The sequence below is a fragment of the Phacochoerus africanus genome, chromosome 6 (genome assembly GCF_016906955.1).
Source record: "Phacochoerus africanus isolate WHEZ1 chromosome 6, ROS_Pafr_v1, whole genome shotgun sequence".
Lineage (NCBI taxonomy): Eukaryota > Metazoa > Chordata > Mammalia > Artiodactyla > Suidae > Phacochoerus > Phacochoerus africanus.
Genome location: NC_062549.1, coordinates 100599080 through 100618258, shown reverse-complemented (window position 1 = coordinate 100618258; position 19179 = coordinate 100599080). Strand labels below are relative to the sequence as shown.

General features: G+C 36.2%; 1 protein-coding gene and 1 pseudogene across 1 annotated transcript; both read left to right on the top strand.

Annotated features, from left to right (window-relative positions):
- Window positions 1–14267, top strand: part of LOC125128730 (olfactory receptor 1052-like) — a 109900-nt pseudogene extending 95633 nt beyond the window's left edge.
- Window positions 14268–17433: 3166 nt separating this feature from the next.
- Window positions 17434–18387, top strand: LOC125128729 (olfactory receptor 5V1-like). The gene has a single exon (XM_047782905.1). The coding sequence runs from the start codon at window positions 17443–17445 to the stop codon at window positions 18385–18387; it is 945 nt and encodes a 314-aa protein (XP_047638861.1). The 5' UTR covers window positions 17434–17442.
- Window positions 18388–19179: the final 792 nt, after the last annotated feature.

Genomic DNA, 19179 nt, shown 5'->3' with positions numbered 1-19179 from the left:
ACATTACTGTATGACTTTAAGGGCACACAAAATACTTGATTCAATAAAAGGTAATTAAATTCACATAAAACATATTTGGAAAGTTTTTTGTTCACTAACCTGGGGGTTCTTATCTTTATGTTGCAACACACTGATGTTTGGGAGATGTGTTGCAAGTGATTTATCAACTGTAATAAAGCCCTGAAGTTTGTGAATCATTTGCTTCTCCTATAAAGAAGAAATATCATAGATTCAGAGTTATTCCTATATAATTTCATTCTCACTCATTTGCCTTGGAGATGATTTATTGATTGGGAAAGAAAGAAGCAGAGTTGCTGCTCTCTGGTTGGGAACTGAGCCATGGCCACTACACTGTTTTTTAAGAAAGAAATATCATAGATTCAGAGTTATTCCTATATCATTTCATTCTCACTCATTTGCCTTGGAAATGATTTATTAATTGGAAAAGAAAGAAGCAGAGTTGCTGCTCTCTGGTTCTGAACTGAGCCATAGCCACCATATGGTCTCAGTGGAACCACTGCTCTTACAGGAAAGGAGTACACTAGGACTACCACAGGCCAAGGAGCTATGGTGCCACATTATTGCCCCCACCTAATGTTAGTTTTATTAGGTCAGAAAGCCATTTGCACCAAAATTGCTGGTTAGAAATGCACTCCCATGTTCAGCAGAGCTGTCCCTTCTCGGTCTCTTTTTTCTCTCTGGACCTGACTGCAGTGCTGGATTTTGTACATTTTCTTTTCCACTGACTTCATTGTGGATTGTCTGTAAGTGGTCTTTGCATTCCACTCAGCTTCAGTAGACAGGGGGATCAGAAGCCACTGAGAGGATGGGGCTCCCTGATGGCAGGGTCAAGGACTTGAGATGCCCTCTCCTGGAGAGGTCATCAGTGGAGGCCAGTCCTTCTTCACTCTGGTAACCATATTCATGAGGAGGAACTCAAATTTTAACAATGGCTCTGTACTGTCCATGGAATAAGCTGGGGGACAGGTGTAATTACCTTTGGAATCCCTAGAGAGCCATACTCTTAACACACTGGTTAAGAAATGATCATTTATATCACGTTTGGGGCAGAAATATATATTGATAAATCCTTGCCCAATAAACAACTCATGCTCTCAGAATGGAGCTGCCCAGGGTAGGAACAATAGTAGAAAGATAAAAGAGCCAATCGCTCAACTCCTTTAGTAAGCATAAATCCAAGAAACTGATTTTGATGTTACCAGTAACTTTTTTGTTTTTGTGAGTTTTTGAGTGTGTACTGACTTGATTGAATTGTCAAGAAAATTAAATGGTGTAGATATTTTCCCTATGTGGTTCTTTTTAAATTTCTTATTCCATGAAATAGTTTAGTTGTACAATGAACTTTCAATTATGGCTCTTAAAGTCAGATAGATGGGATTATATTCCAAGCTATGATAGGAGCTGTTCAACCTTAAGCATCAGTTTCCTCCCCTGCAAGCCCCAATAAAATATTTAAGGTTGTTGTCATACATACATGAGATTGTGTATACAAAGCACACTGCCCAGTGCCTTGTACATCATAAATACTCCATAAACAGTAGCTACTATTATATAATAGTAGCTGTTATTAATGACAGTCATAGGATTTTGGGGGAAATTATGCAAGGATGGAAATGAAGCTGGGACTATCTGTACTCTTGCTTATTTCATAGGGTCAATCTTATATGCATATAAACAAAGGACTAGAAGGACACACACAAAAGTGTTAACAGTGATACTGTGTAGATGGTGGTGTAAGGGTGAAGATGCTCCATTTCCACTTGACAGGTCTTGGATCTCAGGGATATTTTTCAGTGAGCATGTGCTTTTTTTTGAAATTTAAAATCCAATAAAACTTTTAAAAAATTATTTTTCTTCTGTACAGCATGGGGACCAAGTTACATATACACGTATACATACTTTTTCCTCCCATTGTTGTGTTGTGATGTAAGTATCTAGACATAGTTCTCAATGCTACACAGAAGGATCTCATTGTGAATCCATTCCAAAGGCAATAGTCTGCATCTATTAACCCCAAGCTCCCAATCCATCCCACTCCCTCCCTCTTCCCTGGGGCAGCTGCAAGTCTATCTCCAAGTCTATGATTTCTTTTTCAGGTAGAAACATTCATTTGTGATTACTAGATTCCAGTTATAAGTGATATCATATGGTATTTGTCTTTCTGACTTATTTAACTCAGCATGAGAGTCTCTAGTTCCATCCATGTTGTGGCAAATGGCATTATTTTGTTCTTTTTTATGGCTCAGTAGTATTCTATTGTGTATATGTGTAGCACATCTTCCTAATCCAATCATCTGCCAATGGACATTTGGGTTGTTTCCACATCTTGGCTATTGCGAATAGTGCTGCAATGAACATGTGGGTGCATGTGCCTTTTTTAAGGAAAGTTTTGTCCAGATATATGCCCAAGAGTGGGATTGCTGGGTCATATGTCTATGTATAGTTTTCTGAGGTACCTCTATCTGTTCTCCATAGTGGTTGTACCAGCTTACATTCCCACCAACAGTGAAGGAGGGTTCCCTTTTCTCCACATCCCCTCCAGCACTTGTTATTTGTGGACCTATTGATGATGGCCATTCTGCCTGGTGTGAGGTGGTATCTCATGGTAGTTTTGGTTTGCATTTCTCTAATAGTCAGGGACGTTGAGCCTTTTTTCATGTGCTTGTTGGCCATCTGTATATCTTCTTCCTTGGAGAACAAGTCTATTCAGGTCTTTTGCCCATTTTTCCATTGGGTGGTTGGCTTTTTTGCAGTTGAGGTGTAAAATTGCTTGTATATTTTAGAGATTAAGCCCTTGTCCGTTGCATCGTTTGAAACTATTTTCTCCCATTCTGTAAGTTGTCTTTTTGTTTCCCTTTTGGTTTCCTTTGCTGTGCAAAAGCCTGTCAGTTTGATTAGGTCCCATTGGTTTATTTTTGCTCTTATTTCTGTTGCCTTGGGAGAATGATGTGAGAAAACATTTGTAAGGGTGGTGTCAGAGAATGCTTTGCCTATGTTCTCTTCTAGGTGTTTGATGGTGTCTTGTCTTACATGTATGTCTTTCAGCCATTTTCAGTTTATTTTTGTGCATGATGTGAGGGTGTGTTCTAGCTTCACTGATTTGCATGCAGCTGTCCAGGTTTCCCAGCAATACTTGCTGAATAGACTTTGTTTTCCCCATTTTATGTTCTTGCCTCCTTTGTCAAAGATAATGGACCATAGGTGTCAGGGTTTATTTCTGGGTTCTCTATTCTGTTCCATTAGTCTGTATGTATGTTTTGGTACGAGTACCACACTGTCTTGATGACTGTGGCTTTATAATAGTGCCTAAAGTCCGGGAGAGTTATGCCTCCTGTTTGGTTTTTGTTTCTCAGGATTGCTTTGGCAATTCTGGGTCTTTTGTGGTTCCATATAAATCTGTGGATTGTTTGTTGTAGTTCTGTGAAAAACGTCATGGGTAATTTGACAGGGATTGCATTGAGTCTGTAGATTGCTTTGGGTAGTATGGCCATTTTTACAATATTGATTTTTCCAATCCAGGAACATGGAGTATCTTTCCATTTCTTTACATCTTCTTTAATTTCCTTGATTAATGTTTTATAGTTCTCGGCATATAAGTCTTTTACCTCCTTGGTCAGGTGTATTCCTAGGTATTTGGTTTTTGGGGGTGCAATTTGAAAAGGTATTGTATTTTTGTATTCCTTTTCTAATATTTCATTGTTAGTATACAGAAATGCGACTGATTTCTGAATGATAATCTTGTATCTGCTACTTTGCTGAATTCCTTGCTCAGTTCAAGTAGTTTTTGGGTTGAGTCCTTAGGGTTTTCTATGTATAGTATCATGTCGTCTGCATACAGTGACAGTTTTATCTCTTCTCTTCCTATTTGGGTGCCCTTTATTTCTTTTGTTTGTCTAATTGCTGTGGCTAGGACTTCCAAAACTATGCTGAATAGCAGTAATGAGAGTGGGCATCCTTGTCTTGTTCCAGATTTTAGCAGGCAGGCTTTCAGCTTTTCTCCATTGAGTATTATATTTGCTGTGGGTTTGTCATAAATGGCTTTGATTATGTTAAGGAATGTTCCCTCTATACCCACTTTGGTGAGAGTTTTGATCATGAATGGATGTTGGACTTTGTCAAATGCTTTTTCTGCCTCTATTGAGATGATCATATAGTTTTTGACTTTTGTTAATGGCCAGATAAACAATATTATAAATGAAAAAGGAGAAATCACAACAGATACTGCAGAAATACAAAAAACCATAAGAGAATACTATGAACAACAATATGCCAACAAATTTTACAATTTGGAAGAAACGGACAACTTTCTAGAATCTTACAGCCTGCCAAAACTGAATCAAGAAGAAATAGACCAACTGAACAGACCCATCACTAGAAATGAAATAGAATATGTCATAAAAACACTTCCTACAAATAAAAGCCCAGGACCAGATGGCTTCACAGGCAAATTCTACCAAACATACAAAGAGGATCTGGTGCCCATCCTCCTTAAACTTTTTCAAAAGGTTTAAGAAGAAGGAACACTCCCAAAGACATTCTATGACTCCACCATCACCCTAATTCCATAACCAGACAAAGATACCACCAAAAAAGAAAACTATAAGCCAATATCTTTGATGAATATAGACCCAAAAATTCTCAACAAAATTTTAGCCAACCGAATCCAACAACATATCAAAAAGATCATACACCATGACCAGGTGGGGTTCATCCAAGGTTCACAAGGATGGCTCAGCATACGCAAATCAATCAACGTCATACACCACATTAACAAAAGAAAAGTCAATAAAACTTTTAATTTTAAAAATATAACGAGGAGGCTCCCATACGTCTTTATAAATTTCTGTGATTCTCTGCATATTTCAAAATAAAAACTTTTCTAAAAACGTAAATATTATAAAAAATGTAGGATCTATCAATTTATCTAAGTCTGACATAACATTGGGCCAGGGAGATTTTAGCCATGTGGAATGTTTTCATCCCAAAGGATGTTCATAAATGCAAAATGGGGATTTTCCAGGTAAAAGCTAAAGAGTACAGTAATGTATTCAGTCTCATCCAGTCATAGGAAGATGAAATTTTTACAGTCTTAATTATGTCGTGTTTTCAGGAATGCAATGCCACTGGTAGAACAGTGGTGTCTGAGGGCTGAAAGCAACTGTAGAAGCAATTCAAATAATCTTCACTTGAGACTTAAATCATTCCTCTTTGCAGGAGATGTAGCAATCTAGCTTTTTCTTGAACATCTCCAGTGAGGGGATCTCATTACTCTCTATATATTATGATAAAATGCTTTCTTATCTAGTCTAAATTAATTTAGTGAAACAAGAAGTTGCAAGCCTAAAAAAGACAAAGGAAGAACAGATATTCTGTCAGTTAAGCCCAAGGGTGAGGAGATTTCAATTCAATGTATGTTTGACAATGTGGCTAAGTGGACTACCAAGAAATACTTGAAGCAAGCAAATGGAGTTTCGAGCAAGTATCTCATCACTGATCCATTACAAGGGGAAGAAATATTACTCAGTGGTCAAAACTGAGGCTCTGAATTCAGACCACTAGGATAATCTTTTGAAAGTTTGAGTCTCTGTTTTCTCACTGCGAACAGAGCTAACAAAGTACTTACACTTTCAAGTTTCATCGAGAATTCACAAAGTAATTCATAGGACATGCTTAAAGCATAAATGGGAGGCATAGTATTGGTATTCGCGCTACTTACAAAAGGAGAGGAAAACACATTGCTCACAAATTTGTTGGTGTAATTTTCCAAAGCCAAACAGGTAAGAACAAAGTCGTGTTTACCGTTATTACCATAGACTCAGATGAAGGGGAACTCCATCCATTTCCCTTGAGAGAAATACACGTGATTTACATGCACTTAAAATTTGAGAAGCATTTGCGTATTTGATGACTTCTGAATATTTTATCTGGTTCTACATGCCCATATAATGGGGAGGGTACAAATAGAAATCTGGGACAAAGTGAAAATAGCTTATGTATCACAACAACAAATTAATTTGACATGGACACCTCAGATCTTCTGGACCTTCTTTTAGAAAAATTATCTTGAGTGCTCTTACTAATCGGTGTGTGTGTGTGTGTGTGTGTGTGTGTGTGTGTGTGTGTGTAAGTAGGTACACAATTTACTAGGCAACATGAAAATGATATTTATATTTTTAATCATTGCTTTTGCTTTGTATTACTAGAATTAAGTATGAATAGATATTTTCCTTGAAGGGAATAAACCCCCAAGGTTGGTCAATAAAACATTTCCTGAGTGTTAGCTATTATTATCTAATGTGTATCTCTATTCATTTGTTTGGAAAATCTTGGTTAAATTCAGCTATGTAAAAGTTGCTTCTTTTCAAAGTACCTCATTGAGGTTTTTGTTTTTTTTGGATTGGGTGAGTAATATTGAACTTATTTTAATCTTTAAATAAAAACATATATATTTTAAACTAAATTCAACAAAATTCCTTTCAAGCTAGACATTTTTGTATACACAACTAGCATTGAAAACTTCATCTTCAATATATTTATACTATAAAGTCTACCCTCACTAAACAGTGGAGAGAAAGGTCATTACCATAAATTAGAGGATTTGAGATTGAGATTGTCTACTCATGTGTAATAGCATGTAAATTCTAAGAGGCAAGAGTTGGGAGTATCATATAAACTCTAGTGTGTAAATGGTTCTTGTTTATTATGAATTTTGATGTTGATGACAATGATTCACCATTGTTACCCTATATGGTATGAACATCGGTAATATGGAAAATGAAATAAATATCACTCCTTGCCCTATACTCCTAGCTTACAAAAAATTAGACCAGCAGGTCAGCCCAAGAAAAAAATCTTATTATGGTTCTGTTTCCATCGCAGTTATATATTTGCCCCATGAATACGTTCCTCAGGGGTGGACTTAAAATTATATTATAAAACATTTAAGATAAGTAGTATGTGCACCTTCAGAAACTATATTTTTAGAAATCACTAAATATTTAAAGTTCAATTCGGCAATTTAGTTATACACAGATAATGCATCACCTTCTCTTTGTGGGACTACTTTCCATGAAGGATTTTATCTCTTTCTGTGAGTAAACATAGATATATACCTATAAAAGATGTTGGTTACCTTTTCAATATCATGAGTTAAGAGAAATGACTGTTACTGATTTTTAATGAACTGAAATCAATCCATGCAGTTGATAGAAAAAACAAATGATAGCACACATATTAATAAGGATTTTCTAAAGGGACATGCAAATTATCTTAAATCTAACATGTTTTACTGTGAAGGGATGCCTACAGTCAACCAGGGGAGAGTGGTATCAGTAAACTTTCTTGGACACATCTTCCACCAGACTCCTTGTGAACTTTGGGGATCACAAGAGTGCCACCTTAGCCTTCGTCTCTTCTTACTGTATCTATTCTCCTTGGTTGATTTCATGTATACCCATGGAATCAAAGTTACTTTCAAGACAGTAACTCCTGTATCTATTTCTAAACAGGCTTAGCCTGTTTCCTAAAGTTAAATCCTTTATTTTCAACTGCCTATTGGGCATTTCCACATAGATATCCCACAGCTACCTAACACTCAGCATCACTCAGACATAATCCACTGTCTCATCTCCCCATATCAGCTGCACTTCATTCATCTCCTGTTATAATTAATGACCCTACCCTGCCCACACTGACTCACCATTCTCAGATACCTGTCAACTTCAAAGTGCTCCAAACATGTTTCCTCTATGAATTGCTGCTTCATGGATTTTTCTCCAGTTCCTCAAACTCTACATCTTCAGCTACAGACAGTTTTAATTTAATTTGGTTTTAGTTTTCAGACTATTCTCTTGGACAAAGGTGTTTTAACCAAGGCATGTCAACAATTAGAGACTCTGGAGATGGGTTCACAATTATATGACCCCACTGAAATTACATGGAAGATTCTGTGTATGGATACACATGCATTTTCTGTATCTGTAGACTTAACAGTTTCTTAAAGCTAATAGTTTTCTAAAACCCAGGCTATTACCTTCCAGATGTCCCCTGCTTCCAGTTTGTCCTCACCTAGAACATTGCCTGTGGGCCATTGCTGATACTTTGCAACCATGCCTGCCCATTCTCACACCAAAGCCTAGCTCCCGGGCAGCCTAGACATCTGGACTGCCTGCTGCCCATGAGGAAAGATGGGATACTTTCTGAGACCCCTGTTGGAGGACTATTCAGTTTTGGGTTTTTTTTCCAAGGAGCTTGTTCAGAGAGCATGTCTGACACTGCCGCCACATGCCAGTCCTATTCCCCCAAGCAGCTGCTTCCCTAACACCCCCTCTGGGGTAGCTAATAAAGTTGTGCTTTAAGTGACAATCACTAGGCTTCTTAGAATTAACCATGGAGTTTGATAGCAACCAGCCAGGATTGGCCTACCAGGTCTCTGCAACTACTAGGAATCTCCAGGGATTAGGGCTGCAACTATAGATGAGGTGGCTGCCAGCAAAGCTCAGAATTCTGCAATCCTCCTTCCTCTGGTAGCAGCGCAGCTCTCCGGCAAGTACGCTAGTGTCCCATAGACCTCTAGATCCTTTCTCCTATAAACATGAGGACAACAGAAGTCCCAGGTCTGGGACTGGACAGACCCATGCAGTCTACTTTACCTGAGATTTCTGCCATCAAGATTGCCTTGGATGAAAACCTGCCATCTTTTTGCTTATAGGACAGTGTTCTCACACATGGAACATCTCCCGTAAAACATGCACGCCAAAACACACACACAGACACAGACACACACACACATTGTGAGCATTACTTTTCATCTGTAGTCCAAGGCACATGGGACTATCAACTAGGTTCAGTCCAAATTAATCATTCTGAGAAGAGTGAATTCATCATTGTGAATCATTAATCATTATGCCTGTACATGCTTGAAGGGGCAAGACTGTAGACAGGGAAACTATCTGAGGGCAGTTAAAAAGGTCCAGATGAAAGGTGATGAGGAGTTCCCGTTGTGGCTCAGTGGTTAACGAATCCCACTAGGAACCATGAAGTTGCAGGTTTGATCCCTGGCCTTGCTCAGTGGGTTAGGGATCCGGCGTTGCCATGAGCTGTGGTGTAGGTTGCAGATGTAGCTTGGATCCCGCGTTGCTGTGGCTCTGGTATAGGCTGGTGGCTACAGCTTCAACTTGACCCCTAGCCTGGGAACCTCCACATGCTGCGGGGAGTGGCCCTAGAAACAGCAAAAAGACAAAAAAAAAAAAGGTGATGAACTGTAACTGTAACTGCAGTAGAGGGGAAGTAAAAAGATGATAAAATAGGGGAAATACTTGGAGGTTTTAGTGATTGGATAGACTTGGGTCTGACCAATACTGAAATGAAAATTGAATTAAAAATACCTCCTGTTTTTATCTCTTTCTCATTTTATTTTTAAAAAGTGAATTATATTTCACATAGAGTAAAATGCACAAATCCTAAGTTTACAAGTTGATGAATTTTTACATATATGCATATGTGCATCCATGTAACCACTACTCAAGTTAAGATATAGAACATTTCTATCACCCTGGAAAATTCTTTAATACTCCCTTCCCATCAGTGTTATCTAAAGGTAACTACTATACTTACATTATCACCATAGATTAGTTTTGCCTATTTGTGAACTTCTTTTAAACAGCTACCTACTATAGTACAAATTAAGTCTTTCTTCCATTTTATTTATTCAAGTAGAATGATCACTTTTTAAAAGTTTTAATTTTTTATTAAAATATTGTTGATTTACAAGGTTATGCTAATTTCTTTTTTGTTTGTTTTATTTATTTTTATTAGAGTATAGTTGATTTACCATGTTGTGTCAATTTATGCTGTGCAGCATAGTGACCCAGTCATACATACATGTACGTATATATATGTGTGTGTGTGTGTGTGTGTGTGTGTGTGTGTGTGTGTGTGTGTGTGTGTGTGTTATACACATTCTTTTTTCACATGTTATCTTCCATCATGATCTATCCCCAAAGACTGGCTATGACTCCTTGAGCTATGTAATATGACCTCATTGCTTATCCATTCTAAAGCAATAGTTTGCATCTATCAACCCCAAACTCCCCATCCATCCCCCTTCCTTCCACCTCTCCCCTGACAATCACAAGTCTGTTCTCTATGTCCATGAGTCTGTTTCTATTTTATAGATAGAATACTTTAGATTTTATATTTTAGTGCTATATTTTAGATTCCACATATAAGTGATATCATATGGTACTTGTCTCTCTCTTTCTGACTTACTTCACTTAGTATGAGAATTTCTAGTTGCATCCATGTTGCTGCAAATGGCATTATTTTGTTCTTTTTATGGTTGAGTAGTATTCCGTTGTATATGTGTATATATATATGTGTGTGTGTGTGTATATATATATATATATACCACATCTTCTCAATTCATTCATCTGCTGATGGACTTTTACATTGTTCCCATGTCTTGGCTATTGTGAATAGTGCTGCAATGAACATAGGGGAGCGAACATCTTTTTGAACTATAATTTTGTCTGGATATATGCCCAAGAGTGGGATTGGTAGATCATATGGTAGTTCTATAAGAACAATCACTTTAATATACTGGTACAAGGTTCTCAATAGCTAGATTGGAAGAAGAAGTACAATTGTGTTTTAGATTCATCAGTATTTGTACATGTATCAGTATTTTAAATAATTCTGTAGTATTTCATTGCATGAATATACCACATTTTTGTATCCATTCTCCCATTATACATAGTATTTAGTCCTAGTTTATACTATTACGAACAAATTGGCTTTGATTATTATTATACAAGTAATTTTGTGAGGTATGCACCTACTTTTCTTGGATATATACCTCAGAATGGGTCATAGAAAAACAGTATGTTTGACTTTATTAGAAACTTCCAACTAGTTTTCAAAAGCCTTTATATAGACTTCCAATTTCAGCTCAGAGATTTAGAGAGCTGGAAAAAGTGTTGATTTTAGCATTGCAGAAACAACAGTAAAGCTGAAAATAATGCAAATTAATGTCTTTCCTTGAACCCATTAGGGAACTGAGGTAGCAGGGCAAACATCTAAACAGAAAACTGAGGAGGCATAGACTCTTCCAGGGAGAAATGGGAACAAAGCATTTTTTTTTTTAACCTGAGGCAGAAGCCATCAGATGCTAGATAAGCTGGAAAGATTCAACTTCTTTGTGAATTTAATGAATTGTTAAACACTAAATGTGGACTGACATGAGAGTGTGAATTCCCGGGTGTCACAGACAAGAAGGTTTGTACCCTCTTGCTTTTCCTCCAGATGCTCACAGCAAAGACCAAGAGGTATTCTGAGAAAGATTCCCTAAATGGGGTTGACTAGGGGAGGAAGACAGGGGAATTAGCAGTGACTACAAAAACTTCCAGACTTACCTACCATATGTTTTTTTCTACAGAAGTAAAGATGTAATCTGCAAGAGAAAAGTAATAAAAAATTATCTTTGTGGGAAAATACTGTATCTGGGAAGGGATAAGGACAAAAAGTTCTACCACTCAGGGAGGGGCAGGAATATGTGCTAGGACTGGTACTACAGGTGAAAGAGGGGCAGGTTCACTTGTAGAGGCCACATCCCTAAGACCCAGGTTCACAGGACCTAAGACGAAGACTTACCAGACCATCAGAGAACAGCTCCCCTTTCCCCATCTTCCACTCCACTCCCAGTTCCCCACTAACCCGTTAGCAAACAATAAGTAAAATTAATGGTAGAATACAATTGTTACAGTGGAATCAATAAACTGATTATCTCTGGGGATAGTAGTATGAAAGGAAGACACAAAGGCAGGCAGGGAGTAAAATCTGAGAAAAATAAAAACTCTGGCAAACTTGCCTAGCACCAAGCATAAGAAATCACTAGAGAAATTTGAAATCTATAGTGCATTGAAGATAACCATGGAAACAACAAACTCTTAACTCAGACCAACTATTTCTGAGATTAACCCAAATTCCTACACTAAAGGTCTAGCAGAAGGGAAGACATGTTCATCTCCAAGCTTCATCCTTCCCCAAAATCACCTCAGTCTCTACTGTCCCAACTGTCCAGTTTCAACAAAAATTATGAGGTGGATGAAAAGGTAAAAGACAACAACAAAATATTCTGAAGAGATGAAACAAACATGAGAACCAAACTCAGATATGACAGAGATGTGAAAACTATCAAACAAGTAATTTTAAATTACTATGATTCATGGATTCATAGGTTAAGGGATTCAATGAAAAATGTAAGAAATGTGCAAATCAAACAGGTAATTTAAGCAGAGAGATGGAAACAATAAGAAAAGATCAAACAAAAATGCTAGAAAAAAACCCACAGTGATGAAAATAAAGAATGCCTTTTATGGCTCATCAGCTGAAGAATCTGTGCACTTGAAAATATGTTAAAGAAATGATACATACAAAAACACAAAGGGAAATATGAGTAAAAAACTAAACATGCCCAAATCCCAGAGTATCTGAGAGCTGTTATACAATACCAAACATATATGAAGTTGGAATTCCATAGTAGGATCATAAGAAAATACATTTCAATAGATGTAGAAAATAATTCAATAACATTTAATATCCACTCATAATGAAACACTTAGTAAAGGATAGATTGTAACTTCCTTAACGTTTAAGGGCATCTTTTAAAAAACCCTGTACTTAACATTATATTTGATGGTAAAATACTGAATGCTTTTTCCCCAAGATCAGGAACAGGTAAGAATGTCCTCTCTAAGATCTCCTATTTCACATTGTTTTAATTTGCATTTACCTGATGTTGATCTTTTCCAAAGTTACTGGCCATGTAGCTACAGTGTTTTGTGAAATGTCTGTTTATGTCTCCCAGTTTTTCAATTGGGTTGTTTATCTGTCTTTTATGTTTTTGTTATTGATTTGTAGGCATTTAAAATATATTTTGGATATGGTTCCTTTGTGATATAAATATGTTTTTCCAATTTATATATTGCTATTTATCTTTCAATATTTTTTGAAGAGCAAAGTTATTAATTTTGATAAAGTAGGATTGTTCATTTTTTTCTTAATTTTTCATACATATTTCTCAAGATTCTTTACTTTTCATACATATTTTCAGCTGCTCCAGCTCCCTTTATTTTAAAGATCTTTCTTTAACCTTTTGAATGGCCTTGGTAGCTTCATTGAAAATCAATTGCCAATACATGCCGTGGGTTCATTTCTGAACTCTATTCTGTTCCATCAATTTACTTGTCTTTCCTTACAACAGTGCCACATTATCTTACTTATTTAAAATTACATTAAATCTTGAAATAAAAAGTGAAAGTTCTCCAACTTTATTTTTATTCATCAGGGTTATATCGATTATTCTATGTCCTTTGAATTTCCATATAAATTTTAGAATCAGCTTGTAATTTCCTCAAAAAGAACTACTGAAATTTTTATTTGGATTATATTGAATCTGTAGGGTGATTTTTGCCTGTAATTTCTCTCAGCATATTTTTTATTTTAAAATGGAGTGGTCTTGCAAATTTTTTGTTAAATTTATGTCTAAATACTTGATAATTAAAGCTACTGCAAGTAGTTTTGTTTTAAATTACAGTTTCAGGGTTCGTTGATTATTGAAATACAATTAATCTTTGTATATTGACTTTGCTTCCTAAGATTTATCTTAAATATTACTTTAATTCCTTTTGATTTTCTACACAATCATGACATTTGTGAGTAAAACTGGTAGACATCTTCCTTTCAAACATTTATGCCTTTTATCTTTCTTGCCTTATTGTGCTAGTACAATTTTTAATAGAAATGGTGAGGGAGGGTCCTTCTTTTGTTTTATATGTTACACAGAATGTGTCATTATTAAGTATAAAATGAGCTGTAGGGTTTTTGTGGATACATTTTACCAGATTGAGGGAGTTCCCATTTATTCTCAGTTTTCTGAATCTTTGTTTTTTATTATGAATGGGTGTTGAATTTTGTCAAGTGCTTTTTCTGAATTTACTGAATGTTCACATCTTTTTTCCTTTGTTATATTAAATAAGGATGGTAATGATTAATTTTTAAATGGTAAAACAAATTTATATTCTTGCAATAAATCATAATTGTTCATAGCATATTATCCTTTTTGACAGTATTTTGTTCAGAATCTTTATGTCTATGTTCATGAAGGATATCAACTTGCAGGTTTTTTTTCTTATGAAGACCTTATTACATTTTGGTGTCAAGATTATGCTGCTGTCATAAAACGATAACTTCCAAGTTGGGAAGTATTCTGTTTTTATCCTCTGAAAGGTTTATGTGATACTGTATTATTTCTTCTTAAAATATGAATGAAATAATACTATTTATAGCAACATGGATGGACCTGAAGATAGCATACTGAGTGAAGCAAGTCAGACAGAGAAAGACAAATATCATATGAGATCCCTAATATGTGGAATCTAATAAAAATTACAAAAAATAACTTATTCATAAAACAGAAACAGACTCAAAGATTTCAAAACCAATCTTATGGTCACCAAAGGGAAAAAGTTGGGGGGAGGGATAAATTGAGAGGTTGGGATTGGCATATACACACTATTATATATATAATGAATGAGTAATAAGAAACTACTGTATAGCACAGGGAAATCTACTTAATGCTCTGTAGTGTCTGTATGAGAAAAGAATCTGAAAAGGAATGAATATATGTGTATGTATAACTGATTTTCTTTTCTGTACACCTGAAACTAGCACAACACTATAAATCAGCTATGCCCCAATATAATTTTAAGCATTGTAGGAATGCTTTATATATTCATAGATTAAAAAGAGACAATGCTTTCCTCAATGTATATTTTTGGCCCCTTTGTCATAAATTAATTGACCATATATAATATGTGGGTTTATTTCTGGGCTCTCTATTCTGTGCTATGCACCTTTTTATGCCAATATTATACTGTTTACTATAACTTTGTAATATAGTTTAAAATTAGGGAACATGACGCCTCCAGCTTTGTTCTTCTTTCTCAAGATATCTTTGGCTATTTGGTGTCTTTTGTGACACCAAATTTTATTATTTGTACTTTGAAAATTGCCAGTTGGAATTTTGATAGGGTTTGCTTTGGGCAGTGTGGACATTTTAACATAGTAATTTTCCCAATTAATGAATACAGAATGTCTTCGTTTGTCTCTTCTTTAATTTCTTTCATCAAATCTTTCTTTTTAAATATTCTGCACTCAGATTTATTTTATTCACTGTACTAAATACTTGAGCAAAACTCACTGCAGTAAAGCATTAGGTGACAACATCCACAACAAAAATGATATTTTCTGTTGACATTGCTGTATAGATGAGCATAAGCAATAACAAGACTGTTTACTAACTTGGGTGAAAAACAACTCTCTCTTTTCAGCTTTTCTTTATTGTTTTATTTTTTATTAAAGGATAGCTGATTTACAGTGCTTTGTCAATTTCTGCTGTACAGCATAGTGACCCAGTCATACATATATTTACATTCTTTTCCTCATTCTATCCTCCATCATGTTCTATCCCAAGAGACTGGATATAGTTCCCTGTACTTAAATAAGACCTCATTCCTTATCCATTCTAAATGTAATAGTTTGCATCTACCAATCCTCTTCCATCAATATCTTAGACTTTTCAGTGTGCCTATATTTTACCTCTATAGTTAAATTTATTCCTAGGTATTTAATTCTTTTTTGATACAATTATAAGTGGGATTGCTTTCTTCATTTCTTTCTGAGAGTTTATTTTTAGTGTATAGAAGTATAACATTTTTGTATAATGACTTTGCATTTTGCAACTTAACTGAAATTTTTATTAGTTTTTTTGTTACTGTTGTTGAGTTGTATGAATGCTTTATACATTCTGGATATATGTCTTTATCATATATACGACTTGCAAATATTTTCTAATATCCTATAGGTTGTCTTTTTGCTTCTTGATAGTACTCTTTGATGGTATTTTCTTAATTTTCGTAAGTAAAATTTATTTTTCTTTTTGTTTTCATGTAATTTTGGTGTCATATCTACGAAATAGTTGCCAAATACAATGACATTAAGATTTCTCCCCAGTGTTTTCTATGAGTATTACATTTTTAGCTCTTACATTTTGGTCTTTAATATACTTTGAGTTAATTTTGTGTATTATATATGGTAAGGGACCACTTCATTCTTTTGCATGCGGAGACCCAGTTTTCTCAGAACCACTTATGAAAAGAATATTTTTTCTTCCATTGAGTGGTCTTGCCATTCTTGTTGAACTCAATTAATCATATATGTGAGAATTTATTTCTAGGCTATTTTATTCCACTGGTCTATATGTCTCTCATGCTAGAACAATACTGTTGCTTTGTAGTGAGTTTCAAAGTCAGCAAGTATGAGCCCTCCAACTTTAGTGTTCTTTATCAAGATTGCATTGACTATTCGGGGCTCTTTGCAATTCCATATGAATTTGAGAATTGGTTCTTCCATTTCTGTGGAAAAGGCTACTGGAATTTTGTTATTAGTTGTGTTGAATCTGTAGATAACTTTGGATAGTACTAACATCTTAACAATGTTAAGTCTTCTTAACAGTGAACATGGGATTTATATTTCCTTTAATTTCTTTCAGCATTACTTTGTGGTATTCAGTGTAAAGTCTTTCACCTATTGAGTAAGACTTATTCTAAGTACTTAATTCTTTTAAGTGTTATTGTAAATGGGGTTTTTAACTTCCTTTTTGGATTATTCATTGTTAGTGTACAGAAACACAAATGATTTCATGTGTGTGTGAGTTTGCTGAACTTATTTAGGAGCTCTAGTAGTTTTCTTGTGCATTCTTTGGTATTTTCCATATATAGGATCATGTCTTCTATGAATAGATAGTACTACCTCTTTCTTTCCAGTCTGCAAATTTGTATGCCTAATATTTTTAAGCTATAATCCCACCTCAAGATTTGCATAACTGAAAACAACCTACAATGGAGTCCACTGAAAAGCAGCACTGACTCTGATTCTTGATTAAATTCTTTATATTTTTCTACATTTTCTTAATTGTTCATAATGAAATTTTATTTCTTAGATAAAGTTAAGATGCTTAGCAAAAAGGGCAATGATAGAAAGTAGATATTACCAAGGTAGTGAGTTCATACTAATCCATGGGTTAGTGGCTTGTTGGTTTTAACCAAGTCTGTGTTTATTTTAATCTGCCAGTAGCCATGCAAATTTGTGGGTGGTCCATGGGCCTGAGCTGACTAGATCTGCTGAGTGAAAAATTGGCCTGTCTGAAGACATTCCTCCACACTGCCCTCCACAGTCCAAACTGTTCTATATCCAATATTATTTTACATGGCCCCATAAGTTTACAAGCCCATTTGGGTTTGTAGTTCTCATTATGGCTTCTTTTTTTCTCATTTTTTTTTGGTAGCTGTGACACCACTTGAAATGAACAATCAAACAGATGTCACTGAACTCATCTTCTTGGGATTTTCCAACCACCCCAATCTACAGGGCTTGTTCTTCCTGGTCTTCTTGGTCATTTACCTGACAACTCTTCTCGGAAACGTGCTCATAATAATGGCCACCAGGATCAGTTCTGCTCTCCACACCCCAATGTATTATTTCCTCAGCAACCTGAGTTTCTTGGACATCTGCTACACGTCCACTACTATTCCAGTCACGCTGGTGAACTTCTTCCGGGAGAAGAAGACCATCTCCTACAGGGGCTGCCTCTCCCAGATTTTCTTCCTTGTGACAGGTGCTGGCACTGAATGTGTCTTATTGGCTGCTATGGCTTATGACCGCTATGTAGCCATCTGCCACCCTCTTCAATACCCAGTCCTCATGGGTATGAAGGTCTGTGTTTGTTTGGTGACAGGGTCCTGGCTATGTGGGTTGGTGAATTCTGTGACACACACAGTGCTGGCAGCCACACTCACTCTGTGCGGGCCCAATCACATCAGCCACTTTCTCTGTGATGTCCCATTGCTTCTGAAGCTCTCCTGTTCAGACACCTCTCTCAATGAGTTTGTGCTCCATGTGGCCAGTGCCACCATTGGCCTGAGCCCCTGCTTATTAACTGCAGTGTCTTACATACTCATCATCTCTGCCATCCTTAGGATTCCCTCTGCTCAGGGCAGGAGCAAGGCCTTCTCTACCTGTGCATCCCACCTCACTGTAGTGGTGGTCTTCTTTGGAACAGCTAATTTCAACTATGACAGACCCAGAGAAGGCTACTCCCTGGACATGGACATCCTAGTCTCTGTGCTATTCTGTGTTATAACCCCCATGTTAAACCCTATCATTTATAGTCTGAGAAACAAGGAAATCAAGAGTGCCCTGAGGAAGCTGGCTACAGAATGCTGCTTCTCTAGTGAAACCAGTGATTAAAGTTCCATTCTGGAAAACTTCTCAGTTGGAGAAAAATGTGAATATTCTAGCTGCAATTTTAATAGAATTCTTTTTATATATATGATCTCTTGACAACTGTGATGACCCATTACACCAGAACAGGTATGCCTATGCTGAGATTTCACACACAGTGAGCTTAAATTCTGTGTGCTCTCTAATATACTGATATATTAGAACATTTCATAACCTCCCAAACAAAACTCAGTATCCTTAGCAGTTACTCCCCCAATCCCCAATTTTGCAGCACTAGATAACCACTAATCAACTTTCTGTGTCTATGGATATTCCTATTCTAGATGTTTAATATAAATGAAATCCTACAATATGTGCCTTTTGTGACTGGCTTCTTTCATTTAGGATATTTTCAAGATTTATACATATTGTAGCATGTTTCAATACTCCCTTCCTTTTTATCTGTGAATGATTTCTATCTTATAGGTATATATTTTATTTACTCATTTTTTTTCTTTCTAGGGCCACACCCGTGGCAAATAGAAATTCCCAGGCCATGGGTCAAATAGGAGCTGCAGCTGAGGCCTACACCACAGCCACAGCCACAGTGGATCCAAGCCCACCTGTGACTTATGCTGCAGCTTATGGCCATGCCAGATCCTTAACCCCCTAGGTGAGACTAGGGATCAAACCCATATCATCACAGAAACAAGTCATGTGCCTGGCCCACTGAGCCACAACAGGAACCATACATTTTATTTATCCATTCATTACTTGACAGACATTTTAGTTGCTTTTACTTTTCACTATTATGAATAA

Bases quoted from the DNA above. Each gene is read 5' to 3' on its own strand.
- LOC125128729 (XM_047782905.1), top strand. From the start codon at position 17,443: ATGAACAATCAAACAGATGTCACTGAACTCATCTTCTTGGGATTTTCC.